General features: G+C 40.1%; 1 protein-coding gene across 6 annotated transcripts in view; it reads left to right on the top strand.

Moving 5' to 3' along the window:
• Nucleotides 1-6,898: 6,898 nt before the first annotated feature.
• ZNF598 (zinc finger protein 598) overlaps nt 6,899-20,447 on the top strand; it is a 33,841-nt gene continuing 20,292 nt past the window's right edge. For 2 of the 6 annotated variants that reach the window (XR_004230834.1, XR_004230833.1), the window contains exons 1-3: nt 7,927-8,240; nt 18,307-18,419; nt 19,048-19,177. Coding sequence is in view for 4 of the 6 variants with exons in the window: in XM_031945828.1 (XP_031801688.1) it covers nt 8,010-8,240; nt 18,307-18,419; nt 19,048-19,177 (474 nt within the window). In the remaining 2 variants the exon portion in view is untranslated. Of the gene's footprint in view, nt 6,970-7,926; nt 8,241-18,306; nt 18,420-19,047; nt 19,178-20,447 lie in introns of those variants that run through there. The other 4 variants (XM_031945828.1, XM_031945827.1, XM_031945830.1 and 1 more) reach the window with 3 other exon arrangements.

Here is a 20,447-nt window from a genome sequence, read left to right as displayed (position 1 = left end):
AAACTTTTTTACCTGATCACTATCATCTATTGTTGTTCTACCTCTCCCTCTTCCTTCCAAAGTCAAACGCTTCTTTGTTCAAATCACATTCCCCTGATCCCTCACTTCTGTCTTATGCCATCATCCCTGAACTATATATATTCTCTCCTCTTTTATCAATCTCAACCCCTTGATGAACCAGTACAACTCTACACTACTTCTTCTCTTGAATCACTTGACCCTTTATAATATCACTATTCTTGCCCTGCCAAGCCTTAGACATAGAGCACTTCCATTATCCTTACTTTAGAGTACTTAGCACAGTACTTGGAACATAGGAAGTACTTAATGTTTAGTGATTGAGTCATTCCCACAGCTGTGCTGCTAACTGAAGGTAAAGAAAGTCATGAAACTGCTGATTGAGTCCAATACAAATTTATGTCATTTAACTTCAAATGAGCCCTTACTGATGCAAGGCAAAACTTTTCTACTTCCCTAATTAACTCATCTTACTACAGTATATCTTCCAAACCTTTCATCCTTCGGATCTTCTATGACTACTCTTTCCCATTTCTCTTAGCTAAGAACCATGCCTCATATTTTAATGAAAAAAAAATTGGGTCTGTTCTCTGAGAGTTTCCTCTTTTTCCTTTCTCTTTATTTCATATCATCCATATACCTTCTGTCACCATCCCCTCACATATTTCCTGTGGTACATGAAGAAGTAGTCCTTTTTCTTGTCAAGTCTAACCTCTCTACACACACAAGTGATACCATTCCATTACTTCTTCTCTAGTAAATTGCTCACTCTATGAACTCTACTTCCTCACTTATCTTCAGTCTTTATCTAGGTCTTCTAGATACTGTCTACAGTATCTTCTGTTCTCTACTGTCTACAAACATGCCCATATCTTCTTCACTCTCAAAAAAGCCTCACTTGATCCATCTATTCCCATTGTCATCCCATATCTCTTCTCTTTAAACTCTTTGAAAAGATTCTTTATAATGGATTCCTCCATTCCCTTTCCTTTAACTCTGTCCTTGACTTTTTAAAATCCTGGCTTCCATCCTCATTATTCAACTAAAACTGATCTCTCCAAAGTTACCAAAGATCTCCTAATTGTCAAATCTTTCTTTTTAAATTGTGAGATCCAATGGCCTTTTCTTAATCCTCCTTCTCCTTAACCTCTCTGCAGCCTTTGACAATGTTGACAATACTCTTCTCCTTGATGCCCTTTTCTCTCTAGATTTTTGTGCCACTGCTTTCTCTTGGTTTTCCTCCTGTCTATATAATCACTCCTTATTCTCTTTTGCATGATCTTCATGCAGGTCATATTCACTACCCATAGTCCTTTAAGCTTTGACCTGAGTCCCTTTTTCATATACTTCTTCACTTAGTGATTTCATCAGCTCTCATGGATTCAATTATTATCTTTCTGCAGATATTCTCAGGTCACTTGTTCAGCCATAGCCTCTTTGTAGATCTTTAGTCTGGAATCTCCAGTTGCCCATTACACTGGATGTCCTGTAGACATCTTAAACTCAAAATGACCAGGCTGAATACTGTAATGTTCTTCTCTAAAATATGTTCTCTGGGAGCAGGTTTCTTGGGGGGCTTCTGGGAGCAGCCTTTGTTTCAGTTCAGTGTAATAATCACCTCAAATGCAGCCAGGAATTAAAATCTGTTTCCTTCAAAATAGCCCAGTTAGCTTTCTTAAGGCCTATCTCTCTCCTTGGTTCTAAGGGCTCTTGCTGCTAGTCTTTTGTCTCTTCCAGCTTCTGCCGCTAGCTCCCTCCGAATGAGCTTCTAGTGGGCTTGTCTGGCCCTGATCTAGAGATAACTTTGGAGAGATCAGTTTTAGTTATATATAAGTATATATAAGTTATATATGTATAATAATGAGGATGGAAGCCAGGATTTTAAAAAGTCAAGGACAGAGTTAAAGGAAAGGGAATGGATGAATCCATTATACATATATATTATATGTTGTACACTGAGTATACATCAATCATTACATAACTCGGAAACCATTATTTGTTGTAGGATTAAATCAATGCTAAACTAGATTTAACTACTGTCTCCTCAATTCCACTTACTTAGCACTTTGTAAGAATCCTAACAGAATACATCTTTCTCTTCACATGCTTTTCTCTTCCTTACTTCCCCATTATTTTCTAAGACATCACCTTCTTCTTAAATCTTCTAAGCTTGCAAAATTAGGTATCATTTTTTACTTCTCATTGTCTCTTACGCCGAGCATCCAATCTGTTGCTAAGGTATATTGATTTTATTTTCATAGCATCTCTCCAATACATACCTTCTCTCCTGCAAAACTGTCACCGTTAGGGGTCATTGTATTACTTCTAGGCTAGCATAAACTAATTATTTAATGGAGTCAGTCAAGAGAGGCTCACAATCTAATAGAGGAGATAATGTGAAAATAAATATGTACAAAGAAGCTATACATAGGACAGATATGAAATAACTAACATTAAGATGAAGGCCCTTATCATTTCACATTAGACTTACAATAGCCTATTGATGGATTTGTCTTTCTTAAGTCTCTCCCTACTTCAATTCATCTTCCACTCAGTGGTCAAAGTGGTCTTCCTTATTCACAGATCTGATCATGTCACCTGTCCTATTCAAGAAATTTCAATAACTCCCTATCACCTCCAGGATCAAATCACTTGCCTCCTCCCAACTTGTCAATCTTTTTATATCTTAAATTCTGCCATATATTCTGTGATCCAGTAACAATGGCCTGGCTATTCTTTGCACAAGATACTCCATATTCCAGAATTGTCATTGGCATCATTTGGAGCTCTGTCCTCCTTATATCTCTGTCATATGACTTCTCCAGTTTCCTTCAAGTTCTAGATTCTAGTCTTCTACAGGAAGTCTTTCAAGATTCTCCTCTTTCACCCCCCCCCCTTTTTTTTTTAGCTTTTACAAAGACATATTCATTTCAAAGGTATAAAACAAATATACAAATAGCTTAACACATTTCCTATAGGCAAGCAAAGTCAGTTTAAATGCAAAAGAAATGATATGTGAACATTTCTACTAAATAGTAGCAAACTAGTGATTCCAGATTCATTACATTAAACATAATACCAGTATAGGTCTCTTACCTACGTTGGTTATTCCTATTTACCCTATGTTTAGCTTCTTTGTACATATTAATTTTCATGTTATCTCCCCCATTAGACTGTGAGTTCTGTTGACTGACTCCATTAAATAATTAGCCTATTTTAAGTCTAGGAGTAATAATCCTAAAGTCCTAGTGGTTTCCTTTTCTTCATTTTAGGGAGTTTATTTTTAGAAGAAAAGTTTTAAATTAAATCATAAGCCTTTTGAGACACAAGTTGGGAAAAGTTCCTAACACCTAAGCTACCAATAAGCATTTATTAAGTCAGTCAATAAACATTTATTAAGCATTTACAATGTGCCTGATACTATGTGTTAAGTACTGAGGGTGCAAAGAAAGGTAGAAAACAATCAAGATGCTCACAGTTTGATGGGGATACAACATGCAAACAGTTACATACAGGATAATAGGAAAATAATCAACAAAAGGAAGATCCTCGAATTAAAGGGGAAAGGGAGGGACTTTCTGTAGAAGGTAGGATTTTAGATAGGACTTGAAGTAAGTCAGTGAAGACAGGACATAGCAATAAGGGCAAACATTCCAGGCATGGGGAATAGCCAGTGAAAATGTTGGGTGGGTGGAGTCTTATGCAGGAAATAACCAAAAAGGCAGTGTCACAAAGTAGGGGAGTGAGGTATAAGGTGTAAACAATCTGGAAAGGTGGAGGGAGGAGAATAGAACCTCCCACATCTATTTGTCTTAGTTGTTTAGTTATTTTTTTAGGTGTATCTGATCCTTCATCACCTTATTTGGAATCTTCTTGGCAAAGTTACTGGAGTGGTTTGCCATTTCCTTTTCCAAATCATTTTACAAATGAGGAAACTGAAGCAAATAGGGTTAAGTGACTTGCTCAGAGTCATATGATTAACAAGTACTTAATGCTGGAGCCTATCCTGACTCCAGACCTGGTGTTCTATTCACTGTGCCACCTGATTGCCTCTTCTATCTTGAATGCCTTAATTATTAGTTAGTTAAATTGAATTTCCTAGGGAGATCCTATGGTAGAAGGAATAAGGTTATTCAAGTCCTCCAAGATGTGGAAAAAAGGAAGCATAGTCCTATCCTATCATATCTACACAGGGTGAACTGCTCAATCAGGTACCCCAGGTGTGTGTATGAAGAAGGAAGATGAAGAAAGGGGAAACTGAGAGATCCAAAATAAATCAGGTTGATTTCTCAATTCTGACCAGGTCTTGCTCTGGTACTGGTTTGAGAAAACTTCAAGGCCTAATCTTAGGCTCTGAGCATTGGAAGAAAATAAGATTCATCTCTTTGAAAAGCTCCTTGAAAAAAAAAAATCATTAAAAAGATTTGTCCTTGATTCCCTTCTTTTCCCCATTGTACACTGAAGTGTCTCTTTCCAAATGCTGCTTTGATCCCACTTCTCCTAAACTCAAAACCCTTCCCATACTTCCCAAGGCTAGAGTTATTTGAATTTGCCAAATCTGAGGTCTTAGGACCTCATTCAAAAAGATGTGAATTCAGATGAGGAACTTTGATCTTAGACCCAAGATGGTAATTCTTCTTAGAGCTTCCAGAATACATGAAGAAAATGTATCTTTTTTCTTGCTAGTCCGGAGATTGTCCCTGTTTCTGAAAGGAGGCTCTGGCTTCGGATTTTTATCTCCTGCTAATTTGTAAAACCAAAGTAAAACTGTATAATTCCTTTGCACTAGCTACAAGACAGAACCTGGGGGAAGGGATTAATTTCCATTTCATCTCAGGAAGAGATCAACATATCCTACTGGAAAAAATCAATCTGGATCATTCCTTCTTGAAGGATAATGATCAAGGCTGGAAGAAGCTGTGGATTCTCAGGACAGCAGAGCCAAGAAGTCACATCAGTGCCCAGAAAACAAAGATGACCCAGCCCTGTCCAGCTGCTCCCAAAGAGTAGGCCTTTCCATTTCTTTTCCTCCTTCTTCCTTCTCCCAGATGGTCTTTTCCACTGTTCTCAGGATGGTCCAAGAATACCTTGGTCACTTTCTTACAAATTCTGGAATCCAGCTAACATCAGCTGTCACACTTGTTTTCAGGACAGTTCCTTCATTCCCTTACTCAGAAGTCCTCGTTAATGTTTGCCTAAGATTAATGAAGTTGGGACCCCTGAGAATTTGAGTTTTGAATTGTAAACTTAATAGTATTAGAAATAGCCAATTTGGAGCCAGAGGATTTTAGTTCTCTCTCTCTCTCTCTCTCTCTCTCTCTCTCTATTTCTCTTTCTTTCTCTTGTCTCTTCTATTTCTCTCTTTCTTTCTCTCGTCTCTTCTATTTCTCTTTTTTCTTTCTCTCTTTATTTGTTTCTCTTTCTTTCTCTTTGTCTCTCTCTCTCTTTCTCTCTCTCTTTTTCTTTCTTTCTCTTGTCTCTTCTATTTCTCTCTTTCTTTCTCTTTCTCTTTCTTTCTGTCTCTCTCTCTTTCTCTTTCTCTCGTCGCTTCTATTTTCTCTTTTTTCTCTGTTTTTCTTTCTCTCGTCTCTTCTAGTTCTCTCTTTTTTCTGTTTCTCTTTCTTTCTCTCTATTTGTTTCTCTTTTTCTTTCTCTCTCTCTCTCTCTTTCTCTTTCTTTCTCTCTGTCTCTCTCTCTCTTTCTCTCTCTCTCTTTTCTCTCTTTTCTCTTTCTCTCGTCGCTTCTATTTCTCTCTTTTTTCTCTGTTTCTCTTTCTTTCTCTTGTCTCTTCTAGTTCTCTCTTTTTTCTCTGTTTCTCTTTCTTTCTCTCTCTTTATTTGTTTCTTTCTCTCTCTCTGTCTCTCTCTCTCTTTCTCTCTATTTCTTTCTTTCTCTTGTCTCTTCTATTTCTCTCTTTCTCTTTCTTGTCTCTTCTATTTTTCTCTTTTTTCTGTTTCTCTTTCTTTCTCTCTCTTTGTTTCTCTCTCTCTCTCTCTTTCTGTCTCTCTCTCTCTCTTTCTCTTTCTTTCTCTCTGTCTCTCTCTCTCTTTTTCTATTTCTCTTTCTCTCGTCGCTTCTTTTCTCTTTTTCTCTGTTTTCTTTTCTCTTGTCTCTTCTAGTTCTCTTTTTTCTCTGTTTCTCTTTCTCTCTCTCTCTCTGTCTCTCTTTCTGTCTCTCTCTCTTTCTCTTTCTTTCTCTCTGTCTCTCTCTCTCTTTCTCTCTCTTTTTCTCTTTTCTCTTTCTCTCGTCGCTTCTATTTCTCTTTTTTCTCTGTTTTTCTTTCTCTTGTCTCTTCTAGTTCTCTTTTTTCTCTGTTTCTCTTTCTTTCTCTCTCTTTATTTGTTTCTTTCTCTCTCTCTGTCTCTCTTTCTGTCTCTCTCTCTCTTTTCTCTTTCTTTCTCTCTCTCTTTCTCTCTCTCTGTCTTTTTCTCTCTATTTCTCTTTCTCTCGTCGCTTCTATTTTTCTCTTTTTTCTCTGTTTCTCTTTCTCTCGTCTCTTCTAGTTCTCTCTTTTTTCTGTTTCTTTCTTTCTCTCTATTTGTTTCTCTCTTTCTCTCTCTCTGTCTCTCTTTCTCTTGTCTCTTCTATTTCTCTCTTTTTCTTTCTCTCGTCTCTTCTATTTCTCTCTTTTTTCTCTCTTTCTTTCTCTCTATTTGTTTCTCTTTCTTTCTGTCTCTCTTTCTCTCTATTTCTCTCTCTGTTTCTCTTTCTCTCGCCTCTATTTCTCTCTGTTTCTCTTTCTCTCTCTCTCTCTCTCTCTCTCTCTCTCTCTGTCTCTCTCTCTCTGTCTGTCTCTCTCTCTCTCCTTCCCCCCTGACTCTCTACAATGCCCCTGACATCTCTCCATCCTAAAAACTCCCGCCAGCCCAGGACCTGACACACTGGAGATGGCCCCACACCACCATGCTTGGCTGGTCCTCCCAGCGCCTCCATTTTAAGGAAGATGCCTAGGTGACCCACCTCTCCATTCCTCCCCAGGGCTCATTGCTATCCCTTCGGCACATTCTCTACAATGTTACGCGGGGCTACTTTCCTCTCTCGCCTCTCCCATCCCTTTCTATTTTCCTTTTATGCGACTTCAGCATTTGGGTGTAAGTTTTTTAAGGTTGACGCTTTCGCTGGGAGATCCGCCTGCCTTTCTGCTTGGGCTTATACCCGGACCACGCAACACGGTGCCGGGGCACGGTGATGACGCTTCATAAATGCCGGTTTAGGAGGGCCACCGGCTGTGGGGAATGCCAGTTGTGAGAGAGTGTGGCTTTCTAGAAGCGGGGTTTGGGAGCTAGGACTGTAGAGGCCGGAATAACGGGACTGGGGCTGGGGACTGAGCTTTGGGGAGACTGGGAGTGTGAGCAGCGGAAAGACTGGCCGTGGGGGATCCGGGACCGGGATCAGGCCGGGCTGAGGCTGGTGATGTAAGGCCCGGGATCGGACTGTGAGGGACTGGAGACGTAGGGACCAGGGGCTGGGGGGCTGCACAGACCAGGACTAGGGGATCACAGCGACGCGGGGACTCTGGCTGTTTAGACAAGGACAATGGGAGTTTGGTGACATGGGGGTTGGGGTTGTACGGCACGGGGACTAGAGGTGTGGCGATTAGGATTGTTGGGGACTGAGGACGTGGGGTCTGGGGACATGGGGCCTGAGGTCATGCGGGCGAGAGTCACAGAGGCTGAGGTCACGCGCAGCAGCTCCCCTGCCCCGCAGTCCCCCGGGCGGGGCGGGGACACGTGCGAGGGGCGGGGCTTCAGGCGGCTGGAGGGAGGGGTGGAGACGGAGCCTCAGTATTTCGTGGCTTCGGAGCCGCTCTAGTCGGCGCCTCGCTGGCAGCCGGAAGGGGCAGTGCACAGTTCCGCCGGGCGGCGTGGTTGCTAGGAGGGAGGTGACGTCGGCGCGGAGAAGGCGGGACCAGGCGGGGCGGGACGGGACGGGACAGAACGGAACAGGGACGGAGGCCGCGCGGCGCCGCCCGACGCGCCCGTTCCGGGACCATGGCGGCCTCGGCGGGCAGCGCGGCGCCGGGGAGGCCCGGGAGGTCTCGGGCCGCGGCGGCGGCCGCCCCTCCGGAGCGGGGCGGCGGGAGTTGCGTTCTGTGCTGCGGAGAACTGGAGGCCACGGCGCTGGGCAAGTGCGACCACCCGGTGTGCTTCCGCTGCTCCACCAAGATGCGGGTCCTGTGCGAGCAGCGCTACTGCGCCGTGTGCCGCGAGGAGCTGCGCCAGGTGAGCGGGGGCCCGGCCGGGGCGGGGGCCCGGCCCGGGCGGGGGCGCACTCTCCTCCCCATTTTCCCTTGTCGGGGCCGCGCCGGCGGCGTGGGCTCCCGCTGAGCCCCGGGCCGAGCAGAGTCTGTGGCCCCGGCCGGCGTCGGCGGGGGAGAGCCGGGCGGGGCCGGGGGCCCGCGCTGGCCGCGGGCTCCAAGTTTGGTGGGCGGGCTTAGGGCAAAGGGACCGATGGAAAAGTTAAAGAAGGGTGAGAAGGGAACGAGCAGCGAGTGGTCTTTTCTTTCTGCTTCGGGGAGGGGACGAGAAGAATAGACTCGCTGGGTGTGAGCGAGCGAGCGAGCGAGAGAGTGAGCGAGCAGCGAGTTCGCCGCTCCCTGGAGGAGGAGGGGGGGGGGGGGGCAGCATCCCGGTTGTGCAAGGGAGAAGGGAAAATGAATGCAGAAAAAGAAATGGACCCCCCTGCTAAGAGCTTCCTTTTCCTCCGTGGCGGTACTGACGGCGGAGAAGTGGAGGAGGAGGAGGAGGACCCGGTCCAAAGTCATCTTGATGTGGGGACCGGGTTTAGAATTTGTGAATTTCTAGTCTGCTCCCACTTCTAGGTCATCGGGTGTGACCTTGGGCAAATTAAATTACTCAACTTCTCGGAGATTCGGGTGTTTTTTTCCCCTACCATAAAGTGGGGTGGAGTGAGAGTTGTTAATCTGATCTATCCAAAGGAGGTGTTGAAAGAATAATTGAGGGGTGGAAATGCTTTGAGGGTCGTGATGAAAGGTACTGTATAAACGCAAAGTATTGTAAGTTTTTTTGCTCCCTCGCTCGGTTTCCGAGTTCAGTAGAGACATTATTTACTTTGTCCGGACTTGCTTGGACAGCACGGTACAGAGATAGAGGGTGATGACGAGTTTCAGTTTCTCAGCCAATTTTTTTACAGCGTGACTGTGATGTGCAGGTTCTAAGAGGGAAAAAAAAAACTTATTTGATCTCCCTCGTTTACTGTTCTTAAAATACTTCTAGTGTGGTGAAATCCCCTCCCAGTTTTTAATGGGATGCTTTGGGTGAGTTCTAGCAGGTCAGACGGATCTTTCTCTCAGAGATGGGGCGTGAGTGTTTTAACGTGGGAACTCATTGAAGGAGAATCAAAAGAGGAAGTCTTGTGTGTTAGTCTTTCACTAAGACTATCTATCCCCAGCGGTAAACCAGCCCCACTCTATGTATCAGGATCTGTGCGGGCTCTGGGGTACAAAAATAGAAGTGAAACACTCGATGCCCTCTAGGAGCTTTCATTATATTATTAGGCTACAGCCTGTTCACAGATAAGTAAATACAAGATATTTCCAAGATAAATGAAGAATAGAGCTATCATTTAACAACTCGGGGAGCCAGGGAAATGCTCTTTTTGGGGAGCTAGGAGTCCATAAATCATGGGGGAAGAAGTAGGAAGGTAGAATGTACTAACTAGCGAATAGCAAGAAGGCTAATTTGGCTGAAGTTTTGTGTCTATGTATCTATCAGCCTTTCTAGAAAAATGAGCCAGAACGAATCAGAAGGGCTTTATGATGGGATAAAGAGTTTGTATTTTATCCTAAATATCAAAAGAATACTGCTGTTTTCTTTAACAGAGAGGAATGATATAGTCACACTTGTACTTTAGGGATATAAATTTGGCTGTTGGATGAGGATGGATTAAAGAGAGAAGATTCAGGGAAACCAGATAGTAGTTCAGGTGAAGTGATAAAAGCTTTGGGGTAAGATAGTAGTTACGGGACTAGAGGAAGAAACTGATTTCAGAGAAATTGAGGAGGTGGGATATACAATACTTAGCACTTGGATGTGGGGGCTGAGTGTTTGAAGATGTCTCCAAGGCTGTGAAATTGGATTTCAGAAAGAAAGATGGTGCCCTCTTCAGAAATGGAGGAGTTAGGAGGGAAGATATTTAGGGGGTAAGATAAGAGTTCTCTTTGGGGCATTCAAAATTTTGAGTTGACTATGGGGTATCTAGATAGAGATGTCCAGCAGCTATTGGGAAATATGAAATCTAGAGCTCAGGAGAGGTAGGATCTGAATATCTAATGTGGGAATAAATAATTTTATACAGATAGTATAAAGATAGTTGAATCTTTGGGAACTTTAGAAGCTGTCCTATGAGGAGATAGCAAAGAACAGTATTTACTAGGATAGAATTATCATTTCTTCCTTTTCTAATCTGGCTCTACTTCTTGGTAAAACAACATATTAGTTTCTGCTGTGTGCACAGTTTTCTGCTGTGTTCAGGTTATGATAGATAAGTATACTATAGACCTTGTCTCAAGAAGCTTATAGTCTTATAGAATTGTAAGATATAGACACAAATAATTATGTTGTGAGGGAGAGGGTTAGATACAAAGAAAGGATAGGAACAGACAAAGAGCTAGGAGAAATTTGAGGCAGGAGAGAGAACTTTTAGGAAGATGGAAGAGAGAGATGGGACCTGAGTTGGATCTTATAGGAAGAAAGGGATTTTTGACTAAGGAAGTCCATTTGAGACAAGAACTAAGATGGATGTTTGGGGGGGTGGGGGGCAAGAATGTAGGAGAGTACAGGCTTTGCTGGCTGGCAAAGGCCAGGATTTTCAAATGCGGAATTTTCCATATTTGGGGGATGGTATCACAGAAAATTTGTATTTTCTTGTTCTGTTTGTTGTATCCAATAATTGTTCATGTTACTGTATTGTACAAACTTGTGTGTCAGCATGTGAGGTTGGGGGTGGGGGAGGATGGACACAAAGTATGCAATTAACTTGAGAAGTTTTCCTAATTTTTATTGGATCTTCCAATCTTTGTAGCAGGTAGATGTTTGAATAATAGTGCTTCAATATAGCCTTAGCTACCACTAAGTAGCTTCATTTTAATCCTCAACTTTCAAAAGAACCTACCCATTTTGTGCTTTATGTGAAACTCTCTGCTTTCTCCCTTCCCTCACCCCACCCCCAAACACTGCAGTTGTTTGTGCTTGTCATTTTGGTTTAGTTTTTGATCTCTGTTCTACTTCTGCCCTCTCTGTTCTTTAGTTGGCTAGGTTTTTACTTATCCAAATTGCAGCTTTGATGAACACTCTCTGGGCCATTTTCCTATATAAAATATAGGAATATCATGTGAGCACTCCTGTATTAGTGAAGTTTCTTTTGTTGTTGTCCATGCCACCCCATTGGGCCTGGGCCTTTTCGATCTCTAGGCAAAGGATACTAATGGCACCAGATGTTAATTTATTTGAAAGAATGGTCAGATTTCAACATGATTTTTGGTCAGCATCTTCAGCATTTCTGAGGTTTCAGTATAAAGTAGGTTCTTTTATTCATGATGACCAGGACAGAGTTAAATTTAAATCAGTTATTTTTAACCACCTCAGCTACTTTCTTAGGTAAGCCGCTTACAAGTTTAAAGGGGGAGAGAGGGGGGGGAGAGAAGAATTTGTTACTGAGATGACCACAGGAGAGAAAATGGTCTAAAAATGCCTTTATTGAATAATTAAGCTTCTCAGTCTCCAGTAGACAGTATTAGAATGCAGAGAGAAAGAATAGAATCTTAGAAGTTATAGACCACAATTCAGGAGCTAAGAATTTCAAATATTTTTCTTGACCCTCCTCTCTGCTTCTACATTAATTAGGGAGATTGGAATGAAGAACTCTTTGGTGGTATTTGTCTTAAAGACTAAAGGTGAGACTAGTGGTCTCAGTATTGTTTACAAGGTCTAAATATATCTGGATGAGAATTGAAAGTTGTAAGAAAAGAGTGTTTTTTCCCTATTGTAGTTTTTTTCCAGTGAAAGAATTCCTTACATATAAAATCTGTTTGCATGCTCTTTTTGTGGTTATATTAAATTTTATAATATGATGATCTTTGTGAGGCAGGCTTTGTGATAAGCCAAAAATCTGTTATTTATATTATTTTTCTAGTGAATATAAGCGTTAGCCATGAGAATGTAATCTTGTTTTTCTTTATTAAAGTTCTAGTTCCAAATCAGAATTTTGAGTGCTTCTCTATTCCTCTTATGTTTACATCTCTTTAATTTTTCCTATTTCCTTCTCCCCAATCCCTCCCAGAGAGCAGTTCTTTATAGCAAATAACAATAAAAATGTTGAGCAAAACCAGAACATTGAAAAAGTCTGTTATGCAGTGTTCACCATCCATAGCTTTCCATGTCTGCAAAGAAGTCAGGATAAGTGTCTTCAGATAGTTCTTTTGGGGCCAGGCTTGTTCATTATTTTCATAGCATCTTGTTTTTATTCTATTTACATTGTTGCTATCATTTATATTGTTTTTCAAGTTTTGTTTCATTTCAAAGTTCTTTATATAATTTTCCATGTTTTTCTTTATTCATCATATTTCTTTCTTTTTTTTTTTTCCCCTGAGGCAAGTGGAGTTAAGTGATTGCCCAGAGTCACACAGCTAGAAGTGTTAAGTGTCTGAGACTACATTTGAAATCAGGTCCTCCTGACTTCAGGGCTGGTGCTCTATCCACTGCACCACCCAGCTGCTCCCTTTATATTTGTTTCTTGTAGCACATGTACGATCCTTCCTTTTTTTTTTTTTTTTTTTAAACTATTTATTTAAAATTAAATGCAGAAGAAGAAAAAAACAATAGAAAAAGAAAGACACAAAAGGAGAAAATAAAAAAGAACATATTGTCTTGTGCCCAGCAGAACATCAAGGAGGATTCCAAATATGTAAGAATAAACTTACATTTCAAGAAAGCATTTGTAATAATAGAAGAGATTATATTCATGACTGTCCCATATTTTCTTTGCTTCTTTGTAGATTATTCTTTTGTTCTCTGCTGTGCAGTTTTTACTTTATTCTTTTTTCCCTTTTTATTCCCCACTTCCATCCCCAGCTGACTACATTTTAAATGTAGGCATATTTGTCAATTTATGTTAATTTAAAACACCCTTCTCTTCCCCATCCTATTTTATACCTATTTTTTCCCTCCCTCTTTATTCCTTTTCCATTAATCTACCTATCTTGTCCCACTGTCATAAATCTACACTCCCTTTTAGCTCACCTTATCCTATGTCCTACCCCCCTCATTTCTTTATAGTATTGTTCCCTATTTAACCCATTCCCGATGTGAGTGGCTTTTCAGAATTGCCAGTCTTCCTCCACTGGATAATGCCTCTGTATCATTTCTTCCTCTGTACTTCATTCTTATAGTATAATTACTATTTTTACTTTTTCCTAGGCAGTTTTTCTTTTTAGTCAGATCATGCTCAGCTCTGCCCCAGTCTTTCTTTTGAATTACTCAGTTACTGCTGTCAGTCTTAAACATATGGTTTACATTTCCATATAAAAAACTTAAAACAATTTTTCCTTGTTGAGTCCCTTGAAATTAGTTTTTGATGTTGGCTTTTCTATGTAAAATTAAGTTAAAAGTTCTGAAAATCTGTAAATTTTTTAAATTTCCATTTTTCTTTTCTTTTCTTTTTTTTGGTTCAATATTATGGTTAGTTTTGCTAGATGTGGTATTTTTGGCCACAGGCCTAGTTCTTTAGATTGTCTATATATATATTGTAACTATTGGTAAATTCTGATTCTGTACAATTCTAATTGTAGCTTCAACATATTTGAATTAGGAATTTTTTTTATTGTAAAATTTTCTCTTTGACCTGTGTGTTTTGAAATTGAGCGCTAATATTACAGTGTATTTTCTTTGTAGGATCTCTTGTACTTTCCTCTCGTTCTATCACTCCAAGACGGACAATTTTTCTTTGATTATTGTCAGTGTTGTTTTTTTTTTTTTTAAGTTACCATATTTCCTTTACCTAGTTGATAGGCATCTACTGTATTTCCAATTCTTTATTACCACAAACAGTTGTGCTATAAATATTTTGGTGCATATGGTGTGAGAGCCCTATTTTTAAACTGTGTCATCATTTCAACCAACAAATATGTACTGAATGTCTACTATGGTCCAGCCCTAGGCTAAGTATCTTGAGGAGATAGGAGCTATATAAGACTAAAGCATACTGGACACATTTTGGGGGAGAAATGCCATTTGAATTGAATGATGGCAATTCTGAAGAGCAAGTAGAAGATTCCTTCTTTTTCTGGTGACTGAATTGACAATGGCTGGTGGGTAGGGGCGAGGAAATGGTTAAATTAGGGACCAGAAATTAGGCGGAAGAGGATGTCTTTTTTTTTTTTTTTTTGTGATGGTAAAGGCATCAGTAGTCCATCACCATTCATTGAGCAAAGCTTCTAAGCCTTCACTTTTGTTCTTCCCCTTAACCTAGGTGCTTGTAGTAAGTATTGATTGACTTAAGAAAGATGTGATTCGTGGTCTATAGTTAAGTCTACCACAAACAGTCACATCTCCATTTTACATGCTAGTTGAAGGAAGTTGTAGCTTATTCTATGACAAAGGTGCATTTTTAATTTTGGAATATGGTCTGTGATTTTACCCTTTAAAATATTCAGTCTCCTGATTTTGTTTTACTGCTATTAAGATTAATCTACATTCCTTTAGCTCATAGATGGCTTTGAGGGAGAGGAAAATATGAGAACAAAAATCATATGAGTAAGAATTGAAAGGGACCTTAAAGGTCATTTAGTCAATTCTTCAGACTTTAATATGCCTAATTTGAGATATAACAGGACACCCAAATGTTAAAAGTTTTGACAGAGAAAAAAATATATATCAAGAGTCCAGAGTCCAGAGGTGATGTTGGAACTAGAAAGATACTTCAGAGGCAGAAGTATCTATCTAGAAGTTGGAGGCAGCTGGTGATAGCCCCGGGAATCAACTGAAGATACAGAAAGAAGGGCAGAGGATCCAGGCCTGAACTCTTGGGAAACTCAAGATTAGGAATGAAGAGGGTAAGAAATAGGGCAGTAATCAGTAAGGTACAAGGTAAGAGGCTGTGCTGTGCCTGGCAGGGCCTTGGTAAAGTATCTTAGCTGAGTAAGATACCACCTCCTGAAGATCTCTATTCTGTATGTACTGGGGTTGTTGCACTCTGGGATAGTGAAGACTTGTGAATCCCTACATTTGAATAAAAATTAGTGTGAACTTTAGTTCCTAGGAATCTAGGGCCTCGGGAGGTGAGTGGAAGGGTGCCCCCTGGGGAACTGGAATAAGAATGTAAAGAATGTGCATGATTAGGGAATTGCTGGAAAGTGATTAGTTTTCAGTTTCTTCAATTGGTAAATTTGGTAATTGTTAATTTAAAAGACCAATGGAATTGGTGTGTTTATCCTTTTGTGATATTATCCTTTACAACAGGTGTTCTCAAACTTTTTAAATAGGGGGCCAGTTCACTGTCCCTCAGACTGTTGGAGGGCCGGACTATAGTAAAAACAAAAACTTTGTTTTGTGGGCCTTTAAATAAAGAAACTTCATAGCCCTGGGTGAGGGGAATAAACATCCTCAGCTGCTGCATCTGGCCCGCGGGTCGTAGTTTGAGGACCCCTGCTTTACAAGAAAGTAAAATACCTACTTTGAGATTCAAGGGAAAAACCAAAAGTGTGTTTCTATCCGACTGCTCTTTGGAGGTCAGTCTTGAGGCATCTCATGGATTGGTGAGCCACTGAGTTGGGGATTCCTGTGGGAAGGAGAAATGGGAAACCTTCACAGATTGGGGGAGGGAAGGGGGTAAGAAATGGGATTTGTAATCGAATTAATTTTGGTCATTGTTTTCATTGGCTTCTCTAACAATTCAAATGCAAATAGTTTTTGAGTATAGCATCACCTGAGGCATAATGAATGAAAAACCCCTCACTTTCTGAGGTTTATTTCATCGCTTGCTCCACTCATCCCATCATCTTGTTAACTCTGTTGCCAGATTAATTTTACTATTGAACCATTTCTGTTCCATACATTCTCAGGCCCAGAAACCTGGGGGCTTCACTTTTGCCTATACCAGCTAAGAATTAGAGAATCCTTTTAAGATTTGCTAGGAATTCTGTGTATTGTTTTGTTTAATCCTTAAAACAACTCTGATTTAGGTATGCTATTTCCATTCTATAGATTAAAATACTAATAGTTATAATAGTAGTATACATTTCCTTTCCTTTCTCCTCTTAGCCTTTTCTTTTGACTGTCACTCAACTCAAAATTGGACTCTTCCAAGTTATCAGCAAATTCTGATGATCCATTACCAGGCCTCATCCTTCTTGACCTTTCTACAGTGTTCTGTGGAACACCTCTGAGTCTAAGAGACATAGTTGCCTCTTGATTCACTTTCTACTTTTCTGATCTCTTTGCTAGCTTATCAACTGTCTCTTTCTTGAAGAACTCCGAGCATATCCTAAGATCTTATCCCAGGCCCTCTTCCAGATTCTCACTACCCTCTCAATGACCAGCTCTTATCAGTTCAGTTGAGGGCCATCTTCAGGCGTCCTGGTCGACATCTGGCTATTGGATCCAGATGGCTCTGCAGGAGAGAGGGGGGCTAGTGACTTTGCCCAGCCATCCCTCACTCCAGTCCAATTTACCTGCAGAGTATGACACCTACCTCCCTTTTTGAGGTGGTCCTCAAGAATGAAGGATAATCCATTCAGTTACCTTCTTTGGGCAAATGACTCACATCTAAGTGCTCCACCTGTTTTTCTTAGCTCCAGTCCCTGCCTCACCAACTGAATAGCTTTGTTGAACATTTTGAACTGGCTTAACAGCTTCTCAAACTCAGTACATCTAAGACAAAGAGTTTTTTCCCTTTATCTCCAAACACACACTTTATCTAGCCTTCTATTTTCTGTTAAGACTATCCTCATCCTTCCATTTGTCCTGTCTCACAACCTTGAACTCCACTTTTTTCTCCTACATAGCCTTTCTTAGTCTTCCTTTATATTTAGCTCCATAAAATCTCTTATATCTATTCTCTTTCAGCTTAACATGGTTAAGTTACATGGTTACTTCTAATTCAGGTCCTGACTTCCTCTCTCCTGGATTATTGTACCCTCCCTGATCCATGGTTCTCATGTCTTAAGGCATAAATCTGACCTGTTCACTTCCTTATTCTTACTTGTTACTCCTTCAGAGTCAGATTTAAATTACTCTGTTTGGCATTTTTAAAGCCCTTGATAGTGTGGTTCTAGCTTTATTAGGTGTTATTCCTCTTCTTGGACTGGCCTGCTTCCTACTCCTGCCATTGCCTGCCATTTTGCCTTTTGCATTGTCTGTCCTGTTCCTCAGGCCTGAAAATATATTCTCTACCTTTTCTTTCAAAATAAACCAGCTCTTTCTTCCTTGGCAAGCCAGGTTAAGTGATTTGCACAAGAACCTACAGCTAGTAAGTGGATGTGGCTGGATTTGAAGTTAGAGTGCAGGCTCTGGAGTCAGGAGGACCTATCTACTATACCATCTAGCTACTCTGAGACCACTTTTTTTCTGAACCCTTTACTGATTCCTCTGCCTTTAGTGCTTCTATCTCTCAATTACTTTGTATTATTATGTATGCATTTTATATACAGAATACATATGTACTTACATACATGTAAGACATATTGTCTCCCCAGATAAATTCCCTGATTGTTTCATTTTTGCCTATCTTCCATGTCTAATACAGTGCCTGGCACAGAAGTGCTTAATAAATGATAGTTGACCGATTACAGATTGAAGAAATTTGAGAGCTTTGGGAAGTTAAATTACTTGCTGAAAGTGATAAAGCTAGTAAGCGTCTGAGGTGGATTTTCAAACCAGCTTTCTGGTTTCGGTGTCTGTAGGAAATTGTTCAGATTTGTTAACATGGCCTTTAAGGCGCCTTCTTCAAGGCAGATGGGAGGTGGTGCTTTGAGAGGAGGCATTATTGAATGGCTGAGCTTGGAAGAGAAAAGGGAGGACTCAGGAGTGGCATTGTCAGTTTTTTTATGCCAAGAGGAAGTTCCTTTGGCAAGATCTGCTGATCCTTCCCCCCTCACTGTCATGGAGGAATAGTTGTACAACTTGCACCACTCTAGGTAAGGAGATCTATGTTAGGGTTCAGTCTCACTCTCTGACTTAAAATGAATTAAATTTGGTTCGGAATTAAAACTCACTTCATAGAGCAATTACATACAAATCCTTTTTTGTAATCTTGATGTTGTGTGGTTTTCAGGTGGTCTTTGGAAAGAAGCTTCCAGCATTTGCAACAATTCCGATTCACCAGTTGCAGTACGAAAAAAAATATGACATCTATTTTGCTGATGGAAAGGTTTATGCTTTATACAGGTGAGACAAAAATTCCTTGCTCCTTTAGAATTTCTAAAGTCCTTCCTATTTTATGACATTTTATAATTTTTGAATCATATCTACATTACTTTCACTTTCTCTTAATCTATTATCTCGTGAGGTAGAAAGATTGTATAACATTGCACAGATAAGAGAACTGAGGAATTGATAGGATATGCAGCTTTCCCAAAGTGACAGTGACAGAGTTGGGGCTAAAATCCATGCTTCCTGATTCCTAACTCTTTCATCTGTATTAAGGAAAGCAAAAAGTTGTTTTTTAAAAAAAAAAATTATCTTCACTTAACTAAAACCCAGATCATGTCCTCAAATAATAAAGGGCGATTTCCAAGCCTATTCTGGATGCCCTCTTGTCTTGAACACAATGAGGACTTTACATCTGTGCAGACATCATTTAAAATTCCCCATTTCTAAAAGCAAGAGGACTAGATTAGATGATCTTTAAGGTCTCTTCTAGTTCTGTTGACTTCAGTCTAAAATTATTATGACATTGTTATGGTGACCTGTATAAAGCAACTTTCCCTTCTTTCCTCTTAGTCCTTCTCTTCACCCCCCATTTCTTATTTAGGGTTAGTAAAACTAGTGACAGAGGTGCTGGTTTTCCTTTTAGGAAGTTGCTCCAACATGAATGTCCCCTATGTCCAGAACAGCGACCTTTCAGCCTCTTTGTTGACTTAGAGCAGCACATGAGGAAGCAGCATGAGCTTTTCTGCTGTAAGCTGTGTGTGAAACACCTAAAGGTGAGTAGGGACAATATAGGCTGGGCCTGGAGGGAAAAGAAGAGAATGCCCTTGAAAGAAAGTCAAGGGAATTCTCCCTTGATGACTGCAAAAAAGTAGTATGGTTGAACTTGGCTTCAAAAGCCACCTGATGTGGCTGGCAAAGAGTCTACAGTGGCATCATTTTGCTTTTGAGAAGCTAAGACCGGAGGAAGTAGATTTACCTACGTTGATACAAAGTATTAAGCGGGACTGGATGCTTTGTGACTAATGTCCAAACTTGACCTTGCAGAAGAGTTGAGAATGTGAATCTCTCTATTTTCTTTGCAGAGGTGGGAGATTATGGTTATAACTTTTTGATGTGTTAGTTGGGATTTTTTTTTTATGTTTGTTAAAAGGATTGACTTTCTCTGTGTTAACAGTAAGAAGAAATATATTCAGAAATGAGTTATATAAAGATGAAAGTTATCCATAAAAATTAGGTTTAAGTTATCCTTAATTTTCTTCTAATCTTGGTACAAATACTCTCTCTTTTATAAGACTTTTCTTCTTTATTTTGGCTGCTGGCCATATTTATTTTGTTTACATCTATATATAATGTGTGTCTTGTCTTCCCTGATGGAATGTTAGTTTGTGAAGGTCAAGGATTTGTTTTAATTTCTGTCTTTGTGTCTCTGACCCCTATGTTAAGTTAACGTTACTTCTGTAGGCTCTTAAATAATTGTTATTGATTTGGTTTATACTTGAGTAGACTATCACAAATGTAATACAAAATAGATCTTAAGTGCTTTAGGGAAGTGCTAACAGTAATGTCAGAAGTACTCTGAAAATCATTTCCAACTATGGGAGTTGAGAAAAGGTTCATCTGAACTTGTAGGATGCATTGAATTTCAACAAGGACAAATGTATAGGATCAGAGTTTAAATTTTTTCTTATTGTGAACTTAATCTTCAGCAAAAACATTTGTTAGGTCTAAAAGAATAATAAAAAGACATTTAAAAAAAAAAAACTAAAGCAAAGTATTCTAACTTTATCACTTTATCCAGATCCTTACTGATGTTGTCTACTAATCTTTGAGATATTTTCCCTTCTTCCTTTGAGTTCAGTATCTATCTTCTTACATTATTCCTTCTTTATCTTAACATTTGCCTTCATTCTTGGTGATTGAATATCTGTTAACTTTGAGCACCCTGACATCTTATCAACTTTAATTCCTGTAACCCTCCCCCATGTTGTCTACTTCTCTGTTCCTATTCCTGAATCATTGAACCCTGTCGAGGGAATGTACTGA

Source organism: Sarcophilus harrisii, chromosome 1, assembly GCF_902635505.1.
Source record: "Sarcophilus harrisii chromosome 1, mSarHar1.11, whole genome shotgun sequence".
NCBI classification, from domain to species: Eukaryota; Metazoa; Chordata; class Mammalia; order Dasyuromorphia; family Dasyuridae; genus Sarcophilus; species Sarcophilus harrisii.
This window is presented reverse-complemented; position numbering and strand designations above follow the sequence as displayed.